The sequence below is a fragment of the Netta rufina genome, assembly GCF_964035555.1.
Source record: "Netta rufina genome assembly, chromosome: Z".
Taxonomy (NCBI): Eukaryota; Metazoa; Chordata; class Aves; order Anseriformes; family Anatidae; genus Netta; species Netta rufina.
In genome coordinates, this window is record NC_140126.1 from 78,581,600 (window position 1) to 78,606,214 (window position 24,615).

At 54.2% G+C, this 24,615-nt stretch overlaps 1 protein-coding gene across 8 annotated transcripts in view; it reads right to left on the reverse strand.

Annotated features, from left to right (window-relative positions):
* The window catches only part of PAX5 (paired box 5), a gene marked incomplete at both ends in the record, with an annotated part of 137,886 nt that extends 133,052 nt beyond the window's left edge, over nucleotides 1-4,834 (reverse strand). For 7 of the 8 annotated variants that reach the window (XM_084304934.1, XM_084304933.1, XM_084304931.1 and 4 more), the window contains one exon: nucleotides 4,789-4,834. In XM_084304934.1, coding sequence (XP_084161060.1) covers nucleotides 4,789-4,834 — 46 coding nt within the window. Of the gene's footprint in view, nucleotides 1-1,192; nucleotides 1,236-4,788 lie in introns of those variants that run through there. The other variant, XM_084304930.1, reaches the window with a different exon arrangement.
* Between the last annotated feature and the right edge of the window lie 19,781 nt (nucleotides 4,835-24,615).

Sequence of the window (24,615 nt, forward strand, 5' to 3'; positions counted from 1 at the left end):
GAGGGGAGCAGGCAGATAACGAGAGAGAGAGAGAAAGAGAGAGAAAGATGGAGAAAGACAGATTTGTAGCTCTATCGCTGGATGCTTTATTTTGAAAACAAATTTCTTTTAGCTAAAAGGCTGTGGTGCACTAGGAAATGAGATTAGTTCTACCTTAAATTTCCTCGCAATCTCTCGCCGTAATGCAGCGTTTAACTCACCGTGAGAGAAGATGTCATTTCACATAACACTGTGCTAATGGATAAGTGTTCCCCCGACCTCTCAAGCACAACAAATCTCGGGCAAGCCCATCGCACACGACCTGTTAACTTAACCAGTGCTGCTACCCACTTGTTCTGTGCCGCGGCTCCCGATGCAAAGCACGCAAAGGAATTGTTATGCCTTTCTTCAGATGGTTAAAAAAAAAAGAAGAAAAAAGTCCCTCCATCCCCACTTTGCGCCCTTTGAAACTGCCTGTTTTTTCGGTTTTAATTAATGTATATGAAAACGCTGGATTACACCAGGAATAACGCAGATCAAACTTTTCCGTTCGTCAGAAATACTGGGCAGCTTTCTTTCCAAATATTTGATTTGGGATTGCACATATATATATACATAAATATATATATACACACACACATGAGTCCGTGTCATATATATAGATCGATAAAAAAATATAGTTAGGAGTGTGTGTGTGTGTGTATGTATATATATATATATATGCATCGGCTCTTTCTCTACGGGAGGAGGAATCTCAGGGAAAAAAAAATATATAGATAAAAAAAAAAAAAAAAAAAAAAAACAAAGAGCAACAACCAAAAAATAAAACAAAAACCCACCCGGCTGCCTGCAGCATTTCGCCTTTTCCTGCTCGCTGCCAAAAACACCGAAGCGGGCGCGAGCAGCCTCCCCGGCGGGGACGGGAGACCCCCGCGACCCCCGCCCGCCGCGCCGCGAAGGACGGGTGCGGGGGGCTGCCGCCCGCCCAGTCCCGCGCCCCGCGCCCGGCCGCAGCCCAGGATTTCGTTTGGGGCCGGGTCGACGCCCGCGGGCGGGACCCCCGGGACGGCGCCGCCTCCCCCCGGCGCCGCGGACCCCGCGGCCGGCAGCGGCGGGCGGGCGGGGGAACCGAGCCCGGCGGCCCCGTCCGCGAACGCGCACGGCCTGGCTCGGCCCTGCCGCGTCAGAGAAGTTGAACTAGCAGCCTACTTACTATGCATTGCTGCAAACGGGTCGTGCTTACAGTGTATTTCCATCGGAGCGGTCCGGAGCCGGAGCGGGCAGCCTGGCAGATCAGATCTCGGTTCGGCGGCGGCGCTCGCGTGTGGGGCTCGGGGGAGGGGGGGGGGGGGGGGGGGCCGAGGAAGCAACACGGAACGGAGCGGAAAAAAAAAAAAAAAAAAAAGAAAAGAAAAGCAAGCACGCCCCCAAACTTGGGTATCCGACACCGGCGGCCAAGCGCAGATCCCCGTGCACAAGTTGCAGCCTTCGGCCGTTCCCTCGGGCAGGGACCGCCGCCTCGCCGGCCGCCCCGCAGCCGCCCGCCGCTCCCGTCGGTGCGCCTTCCCTCCGCCGGCCGCGGCGGCTCTCACAGCGCCATGCAGCCGCGGCGGCGCGGCTCCGGGCTGCCTTTCGCCCGGCTCCCGAGCGGCGCGGTCCGGCGGGCGCCGAGCCTCCCGCGCCGTCCCCCGGCGGCAGCTAACGGCGCGCCCCGACGGCTCTTTGTGCTGCGGGCGGCGGCGGCCCCGGGTCGCTGTGTCCGGCGGCCGAAAGCACCGGCGGGAGGCAGGCGGCGGCACCGCGCCGCCGCTCCTGTGTCCGGCGGCCGCCGGGGCTGCCCGAGCGGCGCCGCGCCCGGTGCTGTCCGGCCGAGCCGCCGCCGCGGCTCCCGGCGGCGCGGGAGTTGCGGGAACTTGTCGAGCCCGGGCGGAGCGGCGGAGGGAAGAGGGGCGAGGCGGCGGCGGCGGCGGCGGCGGCGGCGGCGGGCGGCAGGAAGGTGTGTGCGAGGGGGCGGGAGGGCCGGGCGGAGGGAGGAGGGGACGGGCGGAGGGAGGGAGGGAGGGAGAGAAGGAGGGAGGGAGGGAGGGAGGGAGGGAGGGAAGGAGGGAGGGAGGGAGGGAGCGGCGGGGAGGGGGCTCCGGCGGGGCGCGCCGTTAGCTGCCGCCGTCGGACTTGGGGCGCGGGTGCGCAGCGCCCATCGCCGCCGTTGCTGGCCGCGGGCGGGGACAGCTCGGGGACCCCTCCCCACCCCGCCGCCTGCCGTCGGCGGCCCCGGGCGCCCGGGACACCGAGGCTGGGCTGGGGCCGTGCGCCCGCCGCGCTGCCCGCCCCGGCCGGGCCGCGGGGGTTGTGGCGGGCGGGGGCGGGGCGGGGCGGGGCGGGGCGGGGGGCGCGGGTCTGGGGCACGCCCCGCGCCCGGCCCGGTGCCCGCGGGCAGCGCCCGCACAGGGGGCGCCGCGGGGCGGCTTCAGCACCGCGCCGCTGGACAGCGCCGGGGCGGGGCCGCGGCCGTCACTCAGGCGGCGCGGCCAATCGCCGAGGGGGAGCTGCGCGGGGCGCCGGGAGGCGCCGGCGCCGATTGGCCGCCGCCGGGCCAATGGGGGCGGCGGGGGCGGGCGATGGGAAGGAGAGGGGAGGAGGGCGGGGCCTCGCCGAGGGGGCGGGGCCATGCGGGGACGGGGCGGGGCCTCGCGCTCCCGTCCCCCGACGGCCGGGCGCTGGGACCGGGACCCCGGCACCGCCACCCCCGGGCCCCGGCCCCCCGACGGCCGCGTCGCCCCTTCCGGGAGCTGCCCCGTCCCGCTCCCCTCCGTGCCCCCGCTCCGTCGGGGAGCACCGCGTGGGGCCGGGGCCGGGCCTGCCGCAGCCCGACGTGCGCAGGGAGGCGCCGCCAGGCGGCCGAGCCGTCGGGGCGAGATGGCGGCGCCCCCGCCCTCGCTCTCCGCCCCCCCGCCCCGCCGCCGGCCCGCCCGCTCCGCTGCCGACTCGACGGCGCGGTCTCCTCTCGGCTGCGCGCTCGGGCCGCTCCCGGGCCGCGGTATCTGCGAGCGGGGGGAGGTTTGTCCGAGCCCCCGCCCCGGACGGCACGGCAGGAGCCGTGCACGCAGCCCCGCCGGCCGCCCCCGCCACCGCCCCCGCCGCCGGGACCTGTCCCGCTCGGGGGGGGGGGGGGGGGGGGCGGCAGGGGCTGGCCGTGAGATGCAGCCCCTCCAAAAATAATCAGAACCAAACAAATAAAGAAACAAACAAAAACTGCCTCCCCGGGACCAATGCCCGCGGCACCCAGCGGCGTCGAGGGGGCAGCGGCGCCCTGTGCCCGTCTGCGGCCGGGTCTCCGAGCTCCGCGGCAGCGAGGGCACAGCACGGGGCTCGTCCGCCGCGCCGGGGGGTATCGCCCGCTGCCGTCTGCGAGGGCGGCGGGGGGCGGCTGGCGGCAGGGGGGCCGCTTTCGTTAAAACCAAAACTCCCCGGGCGGAGAGGGGCGAGAGCAGCCTCGAGGGCGAGCGAGCGCACTCCGCGGCCGCGCTGCGGGGCTCAGGCGGGACGGGCGCCGTCCGTGCCCCCGCCAGGGGTCCCACGGGGGAACCGCGGGGACATCGGCGGAGGCTACCGGGGACTGCCCACAGGCTGGAAGCCGCGGAGAGAGCCCGGTGCGGCCCGGCACGGGAGAAACGCGGAGCCGAGCCCGGCCGCTGCTGCCTGGGGTCCGGAGGCGCGGAGCTGCCAGGGCCGGGCCGCCGCGGGTCTGGGGTCCGGGACAACGGAACGGGGCGGCCGGGAGAGCAGAGCGAGGAGCGGGGCCGCTGCGGGGGCCGGGGCAGCGGCTGCCTCGCCGGAGCCGGGTCTGCGTGCGCAGGAGGCGCCGACGGGCCCGGGAAAACGGGGTGCGGGTACCAAGCAGGCGCTGCGCCGAGCCGCGCGGGGCGGGCATGGCCCTGCACCCCTCCCTTCCTCCTCCTCCTCCTCCTCCTCCCCTTCCTCCTCCTCCTCCTCATCCTCCTCGTCCTCCTCCTCCTCCACGGCGCCGGCAGCTCGGGGGCACCTGAGTTAAGCCCCCTCATCCCTTCCCGTCCCGTCCCGTCTGGTCCCGTCCCGTCTGGTCCCGTCCCGTCCCGTCCCGCCACCCCTGCCCAGGACGTAGCGGCAGCCCCCGGCCGCGACATCGCCCGGAGCGGTTCGCAGCGCCCGGCCGAGCCGGGCCGTCCCGTGCTGGGCAGAGCTGAGCCGCGGTCGTGCGGCCAAGAGGCGACCGAGCCCCCCGCCCTCCCCCACTGCAGCCCCCTCCTCCCTCCTCCTCGACGGCCTTCCCGGGGCGTGCGGCGCGGAGCAATGAAATGCTTTATCGATTAAACGATTATTCAGGCGATTTAACTAATAAAAGGCCCCATCGATCGCTTCGAAATTACATTCTTTATACGCAGCTGGCGAGGCCTCGTCTGCCCGCACGCCCGCGCGGGCCCCGCTCCGGCCGCCGGGCCCCGGTGCCGCCGCGGGGGCTCCCAGCGCTGCCGCCGCCGGGCTCTCGCCGAAGGCCGGTAACGGGCAGCGGGCGGCTGCCGAGCACCAGCGGCCGCGGGCGGCCACCCCCGGAGCCCCGGGGAGGCCGCGACACTTCGCGGCGGGGCCCCTCGGCACCCCTCGGACGGCCCCGACGGCCCCGCCGCGTCCCACCCGGCCCCGGCGCGCCACGGCCACGCGTGAGCGGCCGCGACCGCACCGAGCGGAGGGGCCAGGCGCGGCCGGGGGTCCAGACGGCCCCCGCGGTGGCGAAGCCCCCCGTCTCCCTCCGATGCTGAGCCTGAGTCCTACCTGTCCGGCCGGCCCGCGGAGTTGCGTAGGTTTTCTCTAAATCCATCCCGATTTATCAGGTCTCGGTGAAATGGACAGAGAAAAAGTTTCCACGTTGTGTGGTTACTACCTTTTCTTCTTTTTCTTTTCTCTTTCTTTTCTCGTTCTTTTCCCTTGATTTATTTTCTCTTCTTTCTTTTCCTGTTTTTCTTCTTTTCTTTTCTTTCCTTTTCTTTTCTTTTCTTTTCTTTTCTTTTCTTTTCTTTTCTTTTCTTTTCTTTTCTTTTCTTTTCTTTTCTTTTCTTTTCTTTTCTTTTCTTTTCTTTTCTTTTCTTTTCTTTTCTTTTCTTTTCTATTTCCCTCTATTTTCTTCTCTTCTTTTCTCTTCTTTTCTTTTCTCTTCGTTTCTCTTCTTTTCTCTTCTTTTCTCTTCTCTTCTCTTTTCTTTTCTTTTTTCTCTTTCCTCTTTTCCTTTTTCTCTTTCCTCTTTTCCTTTTTTCTTCTTTTTCTCGTTTTCTCCCCCCCCCCTTTTTTTTGAGGGGCTCTCGCAGGTTGGAATAATTCAACTCTTCCGCTCCCCGCCGAGCTTTTGCAGCTGATCACTGAGCTGAAACTAAACGTTTTAGGTGGAAAAAAGCCTCTGAAGGAACCGTGAAATGATTAAGAAACTAAAGAGCTTCTCGCCATGTGAGATCATGTCCTGTTCTCTAAAACATCACAAGATGTCCCCAGACGCAGCCAAAACCCAAGAAAACTCTGACATCTGTTGTAGCAGGAATCAAAGTTTGTTCGCAACCCACCGCCTCTCGAGCGCTGCCTCGGCTGCCTGCAGCGCGGCGGCGGCGAGGCGGCGGCGGCGGCGGCCCTGCCCGCTCTGCCACCCGCCGGGCGAAGGCTGTGACCAACTTTTCTGCAGCCCCAACTTCCCCTTCCCGAGCTGACGCCCCAGCAGCCCCAGGCTGCGCTCTGCTCCCGACGGGGGCGACGCGCGGGTTGGCAGCTCGGGAGCCGGGCGGTCCCCGAAAGCCCCGCGTTCAGCCTCTCTGCGCTGCCTCGCTGGAGAAACGCTGAAAAACGGAGCGGAGCCGAGCCGAGCCGAAGCCGGGCATGGCCGGGGCAGCAGCCGGCCGGGGACGAGCGGGGGCCGGTGCTGAGCCCTTCTCCGCTGGCGCAGGGGGGCTTCGCTCGGGCTCCCCTCTTGCCCCCCGTTTGCGCCGCCGTCTGCAGCCGCTGCCCCTGCGGCAGCCCCTCCGCGGGCACCGGGCCGGTGGGCCTGGCCCTACGGGCCTCCGAGGCGCCGATAAAAACGGGGGAGAAGGGAGGGGGGCGAATTCACGAAGCTACGCTCTCTCCGAAATTTTTATTTTTTTTTTTGATGAAGTTGTTCCGGAAATAAATATACATGTAACAACAACAACAAAATGATAAGGGTGCTTTTTTTTTTTTTTTTCCAGAAAATAAATATATAAATGGGTGACAAGAAAAAGCATGACCGGGTCGCTTCCCGCGTAGCCGGGCCATGCGCGAGGTCGTGGCCGCAAGCCGACCCCGGGACTCTGCCCCTTTCCCTCCGCACACAACTACGGCACCCACCGATCTTTATTTTCGCCTGCCCGCACCCGCGCGGGGGGCAGGCGGTGCCCGTGGGCATCCGCTCCCCACGCTCCCACACCCACGCCCGCAGCCCTTCCCCAGGCCCGTTTCCAGCGGGGCGTTTTTAACAAACGCAATGAATTTGCTGCCGGCAGACGCCGCTGGCGTTTGACCTCCTTCGCCCGTAGAGCCCACGCGGGAGAGGCCGTGGGGTCCCGGACCGGCCTCTCCCGGCCTCCGGTGCGGGGAGCGGGCGGCGGGACCGGGGGCCGGGCAGAGCGGGGAATGGGGAGCCGTGGGGGGGGTCCCCGTCCACCCGCAGCCGCCCAGCAGGGTCCCGGCCCCGTGTGGGCTGCATCCCCGCGGGGAGCTGCCCCTGCGGCCCGCCGACGCCGGGGCCCGGCGGGGAAGGACGCGGGGGGGGGTTGGGTTTGGGGGTGCGCTGCTCTGCCCGCCCCCCGGCAGTGCGCCCCTGAGCCCTGGGCCCCCTCCCCGGCTCCGACCCGGAGGCCGCCGCTCCCCAAAACCGGGCTGCGGGGGGTGGGGGGGTCCCGCAGCTCAGGCCGCAGCTGGGTCCCCCCGAGGCCCCCAGGGGCACGGCGGCTCCGGGCCGCCCTGCTCCATCCTGTGAGCATCGCGGCGGGAGGCCGGCCGGTTCCTGCCTCTTGCTCTCTTGCTTCCCTTTTCACCAACGTTTCTTCGCTCTCATTTGCTTACATAAAAATAACCGGATGGCCTGAGCCCGCTTTCCGCCACCCGCCGCGAACGGCGAGCCGCCGTGCGAACGAGCCCACTCGGGTTTGGCCTCTCCCGGCGGCTCTCCCCTGGCAAGGGGCAGAGAACAAACCAACCAACAAAAGCCCACCACCAACATCAATAATAGCAAAAAAAATAAAAACAAAAATTCAGCAAATAAACCTCAGCACCCCCTCGCCGCAGGCGCTCGCCCTCCCTCCCGCCTGCCCCCGGCCTCCCCGCCCCACGGCCCCGCGGCGCTGCGGGGCCCGAGCGGGTTTCCCGGAGCTTGCGGAGGGAAGGGAGCGGGACGCACGGCTCTGTGCGGGAGGCGGCGGAGTCGGGAGGGGGGTCCCGGACGGCTGCAGGAGGCGGGAGGCTGCGGAGCCCGCCGGCAGCCGCCGCTCTGCGGGATGCGCGGCCCTGCCCGTCCTTTCCCCTGCCTCCGGCGGCGGCCCGGGGCCGTGCGGGGGCTCCGCTCCTCGGACCCGCACCGGCCGCTGACAGCGGTGCTCCCCGGACCCCCGGCTCCGTGCTGCTCGGGCTGCCGGCGGGTTCTCGGGCTGCACAATGCAGCGCGGTTTTGAAAATAGCGCGCAGGCTGCTGCAGGCACAGGGCTCGCCTCGCTCCCTGCCAGCTGTCAGGGACGGCTGCGAGGGACGGGGAGGCTCGGCTCGGGGTGGTACTTGCTGGGGGGGGACTAAGGGGAGCCCTCTGCTCGCTGACCCCAGCAGAGCAGGACTCAGGAGTGCTGCTGGGGAGAGACACTGCAAGATGCTCTGGGCCCCATCCTGCACCCAGCTGCAGGATGCACAGCCTGGCACTGCCCAGCACGTAGGGCAGCAGTACAGCAATAGAGGCTGGCATGAGAAATATCTGCCCTGTGCATCCCCAGGAAAAGCAGAATTCTGCTTCCACCTGAAGGCAATCCTGGTGTGACCAGGGCTTGCAACTGCCATGAAAGAGACCACAGCTCAAGCAGGAGCCATTTGAAAGGGTGTCTGGCAAGTGGCATACTGCTGTTCCCCGAAACAACTTCTGCCTGGGCATGATGTCGGGCTTGTACCTGAAAACTACCAGTAAAGGGACATCCACGACCATGGCTGCAGGCAGAGGGCATCCCTGGCCTCAGGGTTGTGTTGTGCTTTTTGTAAATGGAAAGCAACAGGCAAAAAAGGAGTGAAGAGCAAAACGTGGTGCAGCACAAATCCAGCAGTTTGTGGAGTATTCCAAGACAGTGGTTGCTATCTTCTCTAAAGTGAACCACACTTTTTCTCTCTTTTTCTCATAAAATTTTATTTTTATTTATTTTATTTATTTATTTCATTTTATTTTTCTCATAAAGCTGGGAAGTGAGAGGGTAACCCCCTGAACCCACCATGCTCTCACACATCCAGCAAACCCCAGCACTCTTTGAGGCTGATCATGTCAGTTTGTAGCCAAACCACGTGGAACCTCCACAGCAAAGAATTTGCATTGCCTTGCCTCCCCATGTATCAGTCAGATTTGGTAGTCTCCTTTTCCTGAGAAGTGATTAATCGTAACTTTGGGTAAGCGGAGAAGCAGAGGGCTGCACAGAGCTTCCAAAGCCCAGCAACACATTTCAAGTCATTTGCATCGCCTCACCTTCCTGTAACACACACCAATACCAAATCTGGGGGAGGGCTGTTACAAATGATGTTCTACCCCTAAGCTGGAATAAAGGGTGTGTTCTGCTGTTTCAGAAATACATATTTCTTTTCTGCATTACCATAGGCTCTTTTTCCTCTTTCATTTTTCATTTTAAAATGAAAATATGGGAGATCTAGTGGCGATTGTGGCCCAGCATGTTCCCTCAGATAAAACTGAGCTCTGAGATGGGTATGCTAAATAGACTATGGTAATTTACAATGTGGTAGACGGTCTCTCCCGAAAAGTTGAGCACACACAGAAGGCACATTGCAATGCCCTCTGTGATCTTTAGAGAACAGTCCACAGAAAGCCACCAGGAAATGAAGCCTGAGGGACACAGGCATGGGGAAGAGGCATCCCAGCAGCAGCAGTGCTCGCTCCACTGGTCCACACAAGAGGGGTGCTCTGTTGGGCAGTGAGGGGTGCTCTGTCCCTGTTGGGTGCTGATCTCGTCTCTGAACTGACCCCGAGAGATGTCACCAGTCTTATCAGTGCTTTGTTTCCTAGCCCAGTCAGTCAAGTAACAGGGCAGAGCTGAGGTGCTGCAGCTGACAGGTTTTATTTTCAAGAGTGTGAGAGGAGAGCAGGAAATACCGAGACTTCTCCTTTTCAGCCGACATGTGCTATGACTTGTGCTCTCCTCTTACACACCTAATGGCTCTACCCCTTAGCACTATGGTGTCGGGAGGTCCTGGCCAGGAGCACTCAGCCTCTGCTGCCCTGCAGCAGTAAGCAGCCTAGCTTTCACCAGGATGCAACGTGCCTCAGACATCTGCAGAAACTTTTTGCTGTCCTGCACTCCATGGGCTACTCCTCTCCACCCCGTTCTGTGCTTCTGGGACTGTTTTCTGCAGTCCACAACCATGCAATGACCAGGGACTGTGTTTTTCTGAGAGAAACCTGTGTCAGAGCAGAAGGCAACCCTGGTCTGTTGGTGATGAACAGGCTGACTCCTGCCCATACCTCTTTTGCCAGTCCAGTGTGGAAAGGCTGTGGGCCATGGCGAGTGCTTTGATCCCTTCTCTCAGGCAGTCACTTTCGCTGCCTTCAAGTGTGGTTATTTTGACAGTTAAGGTCAAGACAAAAGGTTTTAAAAAAGTCACCTTTGCGTCACTTTCTTCCTGGCGACACGCTTACGTGCACAGCTGAAAACGAGCCCACATCAGAGGGAGGCCAAGCCACACCAGATGCTGGCTTCTGCCTCTTCCTGAGAGCTGTGTGAGAAACCCCAGCGCGCCCTCTGAGACCGCCGCAGTGGTGCGGAGGAGCGAGGGCCTGGCCTCCTGGGAGCGCCGTGCAGCCGGACGGCAGCTCCCGGGCTTCCCCGAGCAGGGGGGCACAGCTCCGCGAGCATCAGCACCCGCAGGGGAAGGCCGCGCGCTCGGAGGGCAGCCTGGGGATCTGTCAGAAGGCACGGCAGGGGGGAGCGGCTGCCAGGAGGCAAGGAGGAAGGCAGGAGACGTGGCTGGGCATCGCAGAAGCTGGAGCAGAGCACAGAGCTCTGGCCTTTGCGTCTGCAGGCCAGGTGCCTCACGGCACAGCCACCATTGGCACTCAGCTCAGGCTTGGCCAGCGCCATCAGGCATGGGACAGACACGGTGCTGGGTGCCCAGCGGCACACAATGCTGTAAGGTAGCTTCTACATGTATGCTGAGCAGAGAGCAGAAGATTGCTCCAGGGCTGCACTTCTGCCTGAAGGAACAGTTTGTTCCGTTATAAGCCTTGCTTCCCTCTTTCCAAAGGCATCCTCCCATGGATATTTTTAAAAGAGGTGCCCATTTGGGCTTTGCTGCAAAGTAAAGAGACCAAGAATGAAGGTTTTGCTGATGGGAACGATAGCAGGAAAGAGATTGACTGTACTACACAATGCTTCCTTTTCCAGTCTCTCTTGAGAAAGTGAAGAACAAAAATTTCAACCCAGCTTCATCCAGCACTGTAAGTTTCAGGTTTGCTGCTATTAAACACCAAAATACGGTCAAATTGATTCCTTTACTTTGAGAACTGCTAGGAAAAGAGGTAGATTGAAAGATAGGAAGTTAACTCACTGAATAGTCTGCTTCCAACAATTGCCAGCAAAGAGGAAAATACAGATGATGTTGAGCCCTTTGCTAGACATAAAATTGTTCAGAAAATGCAAACGGAAGACAGGAGATTAAGAAATCTAAGGCTTTGTCAGGGTTCCTAGGGAGACATACCCAGGGTGTTAACCCAGAAGACCCAGCATCATTCTTACTTTGTGTTTCATGTTAAAATCCCAATTGTCCCCAATGGATTGAAAAAAAGGTTGGTGGGTCACAGCCTCAAAAACATATAGCTCTCGTCAAATAAATGGCCAGGATCAGGAGATGGGCAGCATTCAGAGTCCTCCTCTGCCCAGAATTTCTTTAGCTCAGGCATTCAATACATGCAGGAACCTAATAAAATATTCTCCTGCTCCTTCTTGGCCAACTTACTGATGTAAATAAATACATCTCCATCAACATGCTGCCTGTACGTACATAAATAGATACAAGTGTAAATCTTCACTGCAAAAAAAAAAAAAAAAAAAAAAAAAAATTAATCTTTTCAGGTTTTGCTTCTAACCAGCTAAAGAGATTTCAATTTTTTTCCCCTAGAATATTTACTAGAATTTACTAGACAAGTCACAGCACATGCTTTATGTGGGAATGTTAGCCAGAACATTTCAATGGCTTACAGAAAAGCTTCCTTCTATAGTTTTGGTAACCACAGCACCCAATGCGAGAACCCTTCAATAAATATTTTTTCATGCTAGTCACCACAGCCTTTGTGCAGTAAGGCCTGCATATTCGCAGCAGATTTTCAAAGGAGCAGGGAGCTAGAATGGATGAAAACATTTGCACATTTTCAGGCCCCAGACTGTTATAACTCAGGAAGTTTTTTTTTATTCACAGCAGTTCTAGATAAAATACTGGCTAGACATGTGCTCAGAAGGGTTTGGTTGGGATGCATATTCTGGGATGCGGGATCCTTCTTAAAGGTACAGCTAGGACCTGGAACAAGCAAAGGTCCTGCCCCAGAGAAATTTGCCAGAAGCACCGGATTTTCACATCTGTGGAGTACCAGTAGGAGCGACTCAGATGTTCCCCTCATTATTGTGGAGGAGCAGATGTATTTTTGACAGGTGAGACTGAGGCTCTCTAGTTTTTTAATCTCTTTTAATATGCATACCCCAAAACACTTCCCAAGGCCCCATATGGCACAGCAAGTTTACCTGCAATAAGCCTGCCTTTCGCACCACTATGGCTGTGCACATCTAGGGGCTTGTTGCAGGCAAAAAGTCAGGTCTTGCACCCTTCTCTTTCTCACCGCTCGCTCTTCAGAAGCCCCTGGGGAGCTGAGCTGCCAGAACACAAATCACTTAGCCACCTGCCCTGTGTGATAACTTTAGCACAAGCCACTGGCAGTGCCAGCGCGGGGCTCTCTGTGGGGGCTGGGGGTGGCCGGGCAGTGGAGGTGGGCTCTCTGCTGGCACCTGCCCCTTGCACCAGGCTGTATCAGGGCAGCTGGCATCCATGGTCAGGGGCTTTCCCACCCAGCACCTGCAGTCAGGCTCACAGGGTTGCAGGGAACAAGGCAGAATTGGCCAGGCCCATGTGCTGGCCGTGATGCTGTGTTGGGTCTGTCTGGGCTGGAGTCACCTTTTCCCTGCAGCAGCCCACACGGTGCTGTGCTCTGCACTCGTAGCTGGAACAGCACTGGTATCACTCCAGTGTTGTGTCTCTTGCTGCATAGTGCTGGCACAGCATCAGGACTCCTTCCAAGCCCCCAGGAGCCAGCAGGCTGGAGGTGGGCAAGTGATGGGGAGGGGCCATCACCAGGGCAGCTGACCTAAACCAACCAAAGGGACATTCCAGAGCACCTGATGCCACACTCAGCAATAAACAGGGGGGCTCTCGTGGGGAAGGGGGCTGTTCCTCCTGAACAACCACTACGTGTTTTGAGGCTCTGCTTCCCAGGACATGGCCAAACATCTCTCACTGATGGGAAGTAGAGAATATTTCTTTTTCCTTCTCTCTGTGCTTCCATGCGGCCTTATTGTTTCTTTTGTTTCTTTTTCTCCCCATTCCCCTTCCTTTTAATTAAACCATTCTCATCTCCAACCTCAAGCTCTTTGTGCTGTATTTTCTCCCCTTTCCCCTTTGAGGAGAGCGGGAGTGAGAGAGCCGTTGTGGTGGACCTCAGCTGCCCACCTGAGTAAAATCACCACAGTCCTTTTTGCCACCCAACGTGGGGCTCAAGGGTTGGGATAACAGTAGAATTGATTAAAGTATTTACAAGTAGCATACACTAGTCACAATGTTTGGTTTTCTGTTCATATTTTTCTGTGTGACTATGTTGTATGTAGTCCATTCTCTGTTCTCTTTTTAACTCTGCATCCAATTGGAGAACGTGTTGAAGTCTGTTTTTGGCTTCTTTATCATGCTGTGATGTAACATGCTGGCCTTCAGTTTGGTCTCGTACTCAGGCCCAGCATTGTTGTCATTCTGGTCTCCTGGAGATGATCTTTTTGGAAATAATAAGAATTTCACTGCCTTCTTTTTCTCCCCTAGCAGTCAATCTGTGAATAATATGGGGGGTGGTGCCTTCTTCTTCTCTCCCTGTGAGCTAATTGCAGCAGCCTTTGAGTATTTTGGATACCCTTGGTCAGATGTTATCCTCCTATTACTAGTTCTAGTGTTTGTCTTCCTCCCTACCTTCAAACAATTTATTAAGAATATCATCCAAGGACCTGCCCTGAGACAGAGGGTGGCAAGGTGTATGGGGGGATATGGGCGGGTGCCTGTCACGGTTTTCTCCTCTTAACTTCACCCCTGAACAAGTGCAAAATCCAAGAAAACTAGTAGAATGTTTGGAAGACGTATGCTCTGACTCTGGCAATACCAGAGAACTCCACCAGCTTGCTGCACTCTGCTGGGGTCTGGCTTACGCCTATCAAATATCAATTAACACTGCCCAGCACCCTGAAGGGGATGGGGAAGTTCCTGAATTGGGGGACAAAATAACACACACTGTGACCACCATAGAGGACCAACCATCTATGGGATCAGTCGCCCCTATAGTCAAGACAAAACAATGGAAACGGAAGTCAGCTTGTTTAGTAAGGGAAGAAGCTCCTCCTAAGGACAAGGGAGAAGAGAAAAAGGCAGGCAGCTCTAAAGCAGCAGCATCATGGCAACATCAGGGAGAACAGACCAAAACCATAAATGAATCAGAAACCACTTGATCTCTATCCTTGAGCGAGTTGCAAGAAATAAGAAAGGATTTCAGTCGTCATCCAGGTGAGCACATTCTCACCTGGCTGCTTTGATGCTGGGACACCGGGGCCAATAGCCAAAAACTAGAAGGCAGTAAAGCCAAGCAGCTTGGATCCCTCTCCAGAGAAAGTCTCATTGATAGAGTAATTGGGAGAGAGGCACAGATTCTCATGCTCTGGAGGCGACTCCTAGCAGCTGTGATTGAAGGGTGTCCCCACAAGGAAGATATTGTATATCAAGTAGACAAGTGGACCACTAGGGATAAAGGTCTCCAGCACCTGCGAGTATTAGCTGTGCTGGAGATGATTTCTAGTGATTTGAACAATGCCCAGACACCTAAAGAGCCTGATGAAGTCCAGTGCCCAGCACCCATGTGGCGGAAGTTTGTACGGGCTGCACCCTCATCACATGCCAGCACACTGGCAGCAATGGATTGGGAGGAGGGGGTGGGGCCAACTGTGGATACCATGTCCAGCCAGCTTCATAAATAGGAAGAAAATCTCTCTGCCCCAGTACGGGCCTGCATTTCAGCCGTGGAGAGACTGTCCCAACGGGTAGAAGAACACATAGCTTCCTCCTCACCCAGATGGAAGAATCTTGCAGCCATCAAGTGCCAGCAGTCTCCGGCTCAAGCAAGGGAGAATCCGGGGGGGTGAGGGGGGCACCTTGTGGTTTTATTTACGTGACCATGGGGAAGATATGAGGAAGTGGAACAGTGAAGCGACCTCGGCCCTAGCTGCTTGCATACGTGAACTGCGGAAAGATAGAGCAGCAAGAAAAGGGGCCCCTCGGAGGATTGCTGCCCCAGTTTCTGTTGGGCAGTCCCCCAGAGGCAGTAGAAGGGCTAGTATTACTCCTGACCCTGACAAATAGACCTCTGCTTCACATTTGGAAGAAATAAATGATAGATGCTCCAACAAGGACCAGTGGGGCCCCGCCTCTGGCCAGGTAGAGGAGAGGGACAACATGATTTACTGGGCTGTGTGGATTCGATGGCCTGGCACACCAGAACCGCAGAAATATAAAGCTTTGGTGGACACAGGTGCACAGTGTACCCTAATGCCATCAGGCCACCAAGCGGCAGAACTCATCTCTGTCTCTGGAGTGACAGGGGAATCCCAACAACTAACTGTATTGGAGGCTGAAGTGAGTCTAACTGGGAAGGAGTGGCAAAAGCACCCCAACATGAATGCCCCAGAGGCTCCGTGCATCGTTGGCATAGTCTACCTCGAGAAAGGGTACTTCGAGGATCCAAAAGGGTACCGGTGGGCTTTTGGCTTAGCTGCCTTGAGCACAGAGAAGATTAAGCAGCTGTCTACCTTGCCTGGTCTCTCAGAAGACCCTTCTGCTGTAGGATTGCTGAGGATTGAAGAACAGCAAGTGCCAATTGTGACTACAGCTGTGCACCGGCAGCAATATCGCACCAACCGAGACTCCCTGATCCCTATCCAGGAGTTAGCTCATCACCTGCAGAGCCAAGGAGTGATCAGCAAGACTCGCCCAGCCTTGAGTAGTCCTATACGGCCAGTGCAAAAGTCTAATGGCGAGTGGAGGCTAACGGTGGACTATTGGGGCCTGAATGAAGTCCCGCCACCACTGAGTGCTGCAGTGCTGGACATGCTAGAACTTCAGTATGAACCAGAGCCAAAGGCAGCAAGTGGTATGGTGCAATCCATATCGCTAATGCATTTTTCTGAGTCCCTCTGGCAGCAGCATGCAGGCCTCAGTTTGCTTTCACTTGGAGGGTCATTCAGTATACTTGGAATCGACTGCCCCAGGGGTGGAAACGCAGCAATACCATTTGCCGTGGGCTGATCCAGATGACACTGGAACAGGGGAACGCTCCTGAACACCTGCAGTACATCGATGATATCATTGTATGGGGTAACACAGCAGAAATTTTTGAGAACCGGAAGAAAATAATCCAAATTCTTCTGAAAGCTGGCTTTGCTATTAAACAGAATAAGGTCAAGGGGCCCCCACAGGAAATCCAGTTCTTGGGGGTAAAATGGCAGGATGGACGTCGCCACATTCCGTGTGATCAACAAAATAACGACAATGTCTCTGCCAACTAGTAAAAAAAAAACACAAGCTTTCCTAGGCCCTGTGGGACTGTGGAGAATGCATGTACCAGGCTATAGTCAGCTTGTGAGTCCTCTATATCGAGTGACTCGAAAGGAACTCTTTCGAGTGAGGCCCCGAGCAACAAGAGGCCTTTGAACAACTCAAACAAGAAATAGCTCATGCAGTAGCCCTTGGGGCTGTCCGTACTGGGCCAGCTGTGCAAAACACACTTTACACTGCAGCTGGGGAGCATGGGCTCACCTGGAGCCTCTGGCAGAAGACCCCAGGAGAAACTCGAGGTTGACGTCTGGGGTTCTGGAGCTGGGGCTATCAAGGATCAGAAGTCAATTACACCCCAACTGAAAAGGAAATATTAACAGCATATGAGGGGATTTGAGCCACTTCAGAAGTTGTTGGTACAGAAGCACAACTTCTCTTGGCCCCACGGCTACCTGTGTTACATTGGATATTCGAAGGGAAAATCCCCACTACACGCCATGCAACTGTGGAGTAAGTGGGTAGTGTTAATTACACAGCAGGCTCAAATGGGGAAACCCAACCACCTGGGAATCCTGGAAGAGATCATGGACTGGCCAGGGGGCAGGGATTTCAGAGTGCTGACAGAAGAGGTAACTCGTGCTGAAGAAGTACCACCATACAATGAGTTGCCAGAAGATAGAAAGTAGTATGTGTTGTTCACTGACGGATGCTGCCGTGTGGTAGGGAGCTATCTGAAGTGGAAAGCTGCTGAGAGGAGTCCCACACAACGAGTTGTGGAGGCCATGGAAGGGGAAGGTGAGTTGCGTCAGTATGCAGAAGTAAAGCTGTACAACTGGCTCTAGAAACTGCTGAAAGAGAAAAATGACCAGTACTGTATCTCTACACTGATTCATGGATGGTGGCAAATGCTCTGCGGGGGTGTCTGCGGCAATGGAAACAGAACAACTGGCAGCACAGAGGTAAACCTATCTGGGCTGCTACCCTGTGGCAAGATATTGCTGCCTGGGTAGAAAACCTGGCTGTAAAGGTACGTCATGTAGATGCCCACATGCCTAAGAATCGTGCCACTGAAGAACATCAGAAGAAGGAAGAAGTGGCTGAGCTTCGAAAATTGAAGTGGCTCAGGTGGACCTGGACTCAGAACGTAAGGGTGAGTTGTTTGTAGCTCAATGGGCCCATGAAACATCAGGACATCTGGGGAGGGATGCCACATACAGATGGGCTCGTGATCAAGCGGTGGACCTGACCATTGAGGCCATCACAGAGGTTAGCCATCAGTGTGAGATCTGTGCTGCAATCAAACAAGCCATGAGGGTAAAGTCTCCCCGGAATAGGGGGAGATGGCTTGGATTTTGATATGGTGAGGCCTGGCAGATTGACTACATCGCACCACTCCCACCAACCCACCAAGGCAAACGGTACATACTACATCTGTTACATCCGTGCTTCCCAGGACCTGGCCAAATATTGCTCATTGATGGGAAGTAGAGAATAATTATTTTTCCTTCTCTCTGTGCTTCCGCACGGCCTTATTGTTTCTTTTCTTTTTCTCCCCATTCCCTTTCCCTTTAATTAAACCATGGTCATCTCCAACCTCAAGCTCTTTGTGTTGTATTTTCTCCCCTTTCCTCTTTGAGGAGAAGGGGAGTGAGAGAGCAGTTGTGGTGGAGCTTGTAAGTAAACCACCTGAGTAAAACCACCATAGATGCCAAGAGCGTAATTATGTCTATTGCCGACTCCGCTACCTTCTGCTTAGTTTGCTGCTTGGCATTTCCATCACCATGCTCTCAGCACCCAGCTGGAGTAAGGCACTTCACCTCTCCCATGGCAGGGGTGGTCACTGCTCCTTGATGTCCTCTACTTTTGTGTGGAACTCATCCCACAGCGTTGATGCCAAAAGGTGCTTCATTCAGGATGCAAATAACTCATACTGGTTTAGGTACATACAATTATCATTGCAGGGTGATTTCAGTCCTTGCATCCCTTTGAGAATAATTACCACAGAAGATTGTTTTTTCCCCTTCTTTAGGTATTTTGGGGGTAATTTCTTTTTCTTTATTTGCATTCACTCTAAATTGGGTGGCGGTGGTGGTGGTGTTTAGAGCAGACGACATAAAGCTCTGGTCTTTATCATTACACAGTGAATTGTAGTTTACTGGAGACTTTAAGAACAATACAGAAATCTATTTCTTTAACTCCAGGTACTGCTTCCCTCCAATTATACAGCTGTTTGGAAGTTATTAGGTGTGAAATATAAAAACGTTGTATGCAATTCAAGTTGTTTTATAGTTAAATTTTGAAATCAATAAGAAGAAAATTAAAAACGAGAAGTTTGATAACACTTAGCCTGTTTGCTCAATATATAGCAGTAATCACCACGAAAAGCCATTTACCTTGTGATATGTTCTGCAGGAAGGAAAACTGAAGAATTTCCTTGCTTGCTTTAAAATACATTTCAATTAAAGCTGAGACCAGGCAAAACAGATGACACTGCAGGGATACAGGCTGCGTTGCCGAACGGACAAAGCGCTGCCAGTCACAGCTCACAGCCAGGCTGCTCTGCCACCTGGGTGGTGGTGACGCAGGCACCACACTGCATGGCTCCAGCGGGACCTGTAGCCTGCTCGGCAGCATACACTGCAAGAAAGGGCTCATTTCCCACCAACACCTTGCCTTTCTCTCTGAACACGCCACACATGCCGGCGGGTTATCTGCCAGGGCTGCGGCTGCTGAGGTGAAGTAGTGCTGGACATGTGGGCTTGCAGGACCAGCCTCCTGCAAGGCTGGAGGGGCTGTCACCCTTGCTGGTGGCAGCCTCAGGCCAGACAGGGACTGCAGAGATGAACCCTCGCATGTAGCGTCACTACAGTGGAAAAAAACATTCTTCAGGGGAATTTCCTCTCTGCTTTTACCGCTCTGTTCTGATATTTACATTGCTCATTAATGATGCTATTTTAGTTCTGCCTCTATTTCTTGCCCTGCAGGACAGTCATTACCTTGATTATAGCAAATGATCTCAGTGGATTTTTTCAGAAGTTTTGCAGCTAGGCACATGGGACATTTTTAAAGCCCCTGTTTCCTGATGGGCATAGTGTCAGCCGCCATCTGGAAGATGTCCCTCAAAACTAGAGGTTCCACAAAGATCTTGTTCTTTCTCATGTCTGCCTTTCTCTATTCCCCACCCCATGATCGATCAGCTTTAACAGTCACAGGAAAAGCCCTGGTCTGTACTCCAGCCTTGCCTGTAGTACAGGGCAGGTGAAACTTGCTACCCCTACAAAGAAAGAAGCCACCAGCTCTTTTGTTGGCTGTCATCATCTGGTCAGAAGTGTAGTGGGAAACCCAGCTGGGTTTAGGCATTGTAGCCCAGAAGGGGGTCCCTGTCTTTCTGTCTCACTGGCTTGGCAGAGAGGAGAGCTTCTGAGGTACGGCAGTGGTATACCACAAAGGAAGGTTTGTCCAGGCCTGAGAAGGTAAGTGTACTGGCACTGAATGGATGATGAGTAAAGTTTACACAAAGAAAAAAAGGACTTGGTCTGAAGAAAAGAGAAAGGCTTTGGCATAGAAGACAGAGGTCCTATGTCCCCTTTGCCCAGGTGAGTATTAGGGTTGGAGGGCAACACTCAACATATCCTACAATCTTCCTAATCTATGTGATCAGGAAAACAAACAAATAAACAAACAAAATCAGCATTAATCTGGATGATGAGCAAGATAAAGATCTGTGTAAACACTCCACTGCTTTTAGCTTATTCTTGTATCAAATAATATTACCACACTTTTTTCCAAAACTCATCAGTCTGATAACTGTCCCTGGAAAAAGTAACACATTTGCATCTGCAATGCTGTGGAGCAGAAGCTGCAAGAGACAGTCTGTGAGCATGTAAAGCCAATAGCAAGTAAGAAGACACTGCATTAAAACAAACAAAAACACCCTCCCTCCCCCCCTCCCAAAAAAAATAAATATATATATATATTATTTTGCTAACTGTGTTACAATTCTGTGGGTGGTGGCTTAACAGTTTTGACTGCTGATGGTTGCCTGTACCACCTTACAAACAGGAGTACATGCAGCAGATGATTTGATGGCTAACAAGACTAAAGACTTCTGTAAGGAGCACAGGCATTTGAGAAAATACAATGAGACCAGCCTCTCCAAGCCTGTCCTTTTCACCACTCAGCCAAGACGCTGACATTCCCACAGGAGGAGAAAACTTGTAACCCACCCCAATTATTCTCTTTGCCTCACCAGCAAGGAAATAGCATGCCCCATACAGACAGCATATAAACAGAATAGCTTCCCTTCCCCTCCAAGCCCTCCTCGAACCTGCATACACCATCTAGCAAATATTGTTACTGTCACAGGAGCTGGAAGTCCTAAGTACAGCCTCATTTCCCAGTACACCAGAAGGTATGCAAGTTTCACTGAAGACACCTTATGTATTGTTTCTGTTCTGACTCTAAGTAGTATTATTAGAAAAAAAAAAAAAATACCACTAATAGGATTTCTCCATCTATGTCCAAATGTTTTTAGCGTGTAATCAAGATGAAATAGTGGACCTGCAAACCTGAAATGCAGAGCATTCTCCTATTGAGGTGAGCCACTCAGATCTCATACATGTAGTATTTCGTTATATCAGCGTAGTGAATGTTACATTGCAGCAGGATGAAATGCACTCTTTCAATACTGGCATTTTAAAATACAAATGTCTGAGTGCAAATTACAGTCCTTAATTCAACCTTCAGAACATGGGCCTGAAATCTTAAAATCACACAGAAGAAGGGCTCTTTTAGTTGCTGTATTTGCTATCTGAACATTGCAAATGATTTTAAAAACAGAGTTGTACATGTATATCAGATATCATTTGAAGTAATGAGTGTATTTTTCTAATCTTCCCAATGGCAACCTAACAACCCATTTCCAATATCATGCATAATAATTAATTTGTTTTCTGTATAGTAATAAGATTAACAACTTCACATTTACACGGAGTACTGAGTTATGTTCAAATAAAATAAGTTCTAATGAGAAAAATTGGAAGTGGCAGCAAATCAATGTTCCACTCAGCAATCCAGGTTTATGTGTGTTTGTCTATCTTTTCTGCATGTATTTTTTGTCAAGATTCCACTGTAAACAAGATAATTTCTTTCGTGTTGGGTTAGCCTGGGTAAATACGTTTAATGAACAACAAATATGTTGTAAACATTGAAATGAATCTAAATACCTCAGAAAACAACCTGGAAACTCTACGGTGCTTCAGCAGATGCAGTATACTAAATATATAAATATGAAGCAGTGCTGCATGAACTCACTACACAGAACAAGCTGACATCAAAGCTTGATTTCAAAATAATTCTTAAGTGCTTTGTTTTGAAAGATCTGCATATATAATATGCATATATCAAAGAAGCCTCATTAGGTCAATTGGGCTGGAAATTTTGCCCTTTTTTTTAAAAAAAAAAGGAAAGTATTGCTACGCTAGCAGAAATCAATGAATTATAAGTAAGCAAGGCAAAGATCAGAAAGATTTTCGGTCCTTTCTAGAAATCAGCATCATAAATAAGCCACTGTTAAAATATACTGCAGTGACTCTCTGAACCTAAGCCTCCATGATTTATCCTAACAGTCCTTTTCCTAGCACTTCCTCTTAAGCATATGCCTCTCAGATGGTGCAGTAACAAGGTGACCAAAGTGTTTCTGCAACTATATGAATGAGTAATTTTATTTGAACATTTATGTACTAAAGTTTGGAGCATCCGCCTGACTTCCCACTAATAGGGGATGACACCAAAGGAGCACCAGATCATATTTTATAGAGTAGCAAGCAGTGCAGTGCCTGTTGTGATAGGGGTTGTGAGATAGCAGTAAGTCTGCTGAACGCAAAGCCCCCTATAACTAGGCAAAGTTCCTAGATGTTCCTGTGGAAGGACAGTCATGGAGAGTGAAGATTTTTTTTTATTTATTTATTCAACATCACCCCAGCAGGGCACATTTCCACACCACCAGTACAGAGATAATTGCTGGCATCTAATTGTCCCAGGCAGGAGCAACTCAGAAAGGAGAAGCTGGGAATCAGTTTTTCTGATCATCTTTCCACTGAACAGCAGAGGAATGTGTTTTCCTCTTCTGGGGCAGGGTTTGATTCCTTTTCCTTTAGATCCTGTGTCATCCACACAGGTACCCTCTCTCCTCTGTGAGTTTCATCCTGAGAAACCTCTCCCCTCTCCTGGACACTGGGCCTCGTGGTGGCATGCGCCCTCCTGGAGGACGCATGAGTCACACCAGATGGAAAACAGCGGGGGTGCCCAGCAGCATTTCAGCTTGGATTGGCTGTGGCCATTCACTACCAGCATTGGGACCTCCTGGTATGCACCCAGCCAGCGATGCTGCCCCTGCCCCAGCCTGGAGAGCCCGCTTGAGAACGTGCAGGAGTTTGCTGAGGATGCTGCTGGTACCGTGGAGGATGCATGCGGTGAGCAAAGTAGAGCCTGGGGTTTCACGTGCCATCCAGCAACAGAGACACGAATCCCTGGGGGCTGTAGGTCAGATGTGTCTTGCACACTCAGGGCTGAATCCACTGCTGTGTGCTCAATCCCCACAGGCTGCACTCTGGGCCTCCATGGTAGGAAAGTTCCTGCCAGGCTGCACGTGTCCTGTGCCGATCTGTCCCCTGCCCTGCAGCACTCAGGGTCCCCATGTCAGCGGGGGCGAATGGGCCATGCTCCTAAGAGTCTTCTCAACCTGCGTGCACGGGGGACATCCCCTACAGGCTGCTGGGCTGGACAGGGGGTGCCAGGGCCCCAAGCACCACTGGGAGCAATGGGTCGGGTAGTGGCCACATCTCACACATCCCTGCTTTGTGTGAGATGTGCGCTGTCACAACCAATGTGCCTGGGGACCACTGGGTTGTGGCAGATTCGACTTGCTGACCTTGGTCCCCTTGTCAGGAAAGACACTACAACCTCAACCACTCCTCTGCACCCAGGCCATAGAACTGCGCATGGTGTCATAGAATCATAAGAGTTGGAAAAGACCTTCAAGATATCTGGTCCAACCATCCCCCTACTACCAATGTCACCCACTAAACCATGTCCCTAAACACCACGTCCAACCTTTCCTTGAACACCCCCAGGGACGGTGACTCCAACACCTCCCTGGGCAGCCCGTTGCAATGCCTGACTGCTCTTTCTGAGAAGAAACATTTCCCTGGCCCTGCTGGCTGCACTATTCCTGATACAGGCCAGGATGCTGTTGGCCTTCTTGGCCACCTGGGCACACTGCCTGCTCATGGTCAGGCAAGCATCAACCAGCACCCACAGATCTTTTTCCTTTGCACAGCTTTTGAGCCCCTCTGCCCTTAACATATGATGTTTTTTGTCAAAGCTCTCCATCCACTAAACCACGGGCCAGGCCCAGACCTGGAAGAAGAGTGCAGGTGCTCCAGGGAATGATCCCAGACCATAAGAGGGCTTTGCCTACCTGAAGTCCAGCACAGCGGGAGTCAGAGGTAGAAGCTCTTCTCTTCCCATCTCCTACAGCTCAGTAACTGCTGTGGTCCATCTCTCATGATCATCTGCAGCTGCACGGGTGTGCTATTGTGAATCTGCAAAGAAATCATAACAAAGCATACAAAACCAGCCACTGTCAGACCTGTCTCCTGGCTTTCCTTTACAGGTGAGTAGTGTAACAGGATATGAACAGCTAAGGATGGATTTGAAGAACAAGCCTGTCACAGCATGCCCTGGCAATGGTCTCAGACTCCCAGGTGAACAACGGGAAGGAATGTATCACCAAACAACCCCACTGGGTAAAAACCCGTGTGTCACATTCTGCCATCTGCATTCTACCACGGGACACAGTTCTTGGGGTTTGTGTGTCTGCAGACACAGGAGGAAATGCCTGCTCAGTACCTGCTCTGTGCTCACCAGTGGGAAGACGAGGGCCATGCTTAGTCTCCAAGAGGAGCCACCACCAGCCCCAGCAGTCTTGGCCCCAGCACTGCCCTTCTCCCCATGGAGCAGGGCACAGCCCACCCCAGCACCTTATTATGACTGCTGTCACATGCCCTGTGCGGCAGAGAGGGTGAGGAGCAGCCTGACCATCTCTGCTGCCTACTGGGGACAACGTGGGGGCTCAACCCCACCCCACATTGCAGGGCAGGAGCAGGGGGCAGCCTGGCCCTGGCCAGCCACAGCCTCGTCAGCAAGGTGCTGGGATCCGCCTGGCCCCAGCTGCTTGCTGAAGAACAGTGAAAACGAAGCAGCTATTCATAGCTTGTTTGTATAGTTTCCGGCATACACATGTTTCCTTGCCTAATTATAGGCAATTCAAGCTTCACTGCCTAACTGAGCATGGCCATCACTTGCCATTGTAAGATTTTCAGTTGCTTACAACTTCACCAGATTTTATGAGTTTTGGCTGAAATTTTCCACACTGTATGATTCAGGCAATGGTTGCTTTTGTTCTTTGTTTTTGTTTTTGTTTTTCCTTCTGAGAAAGCTTTGATA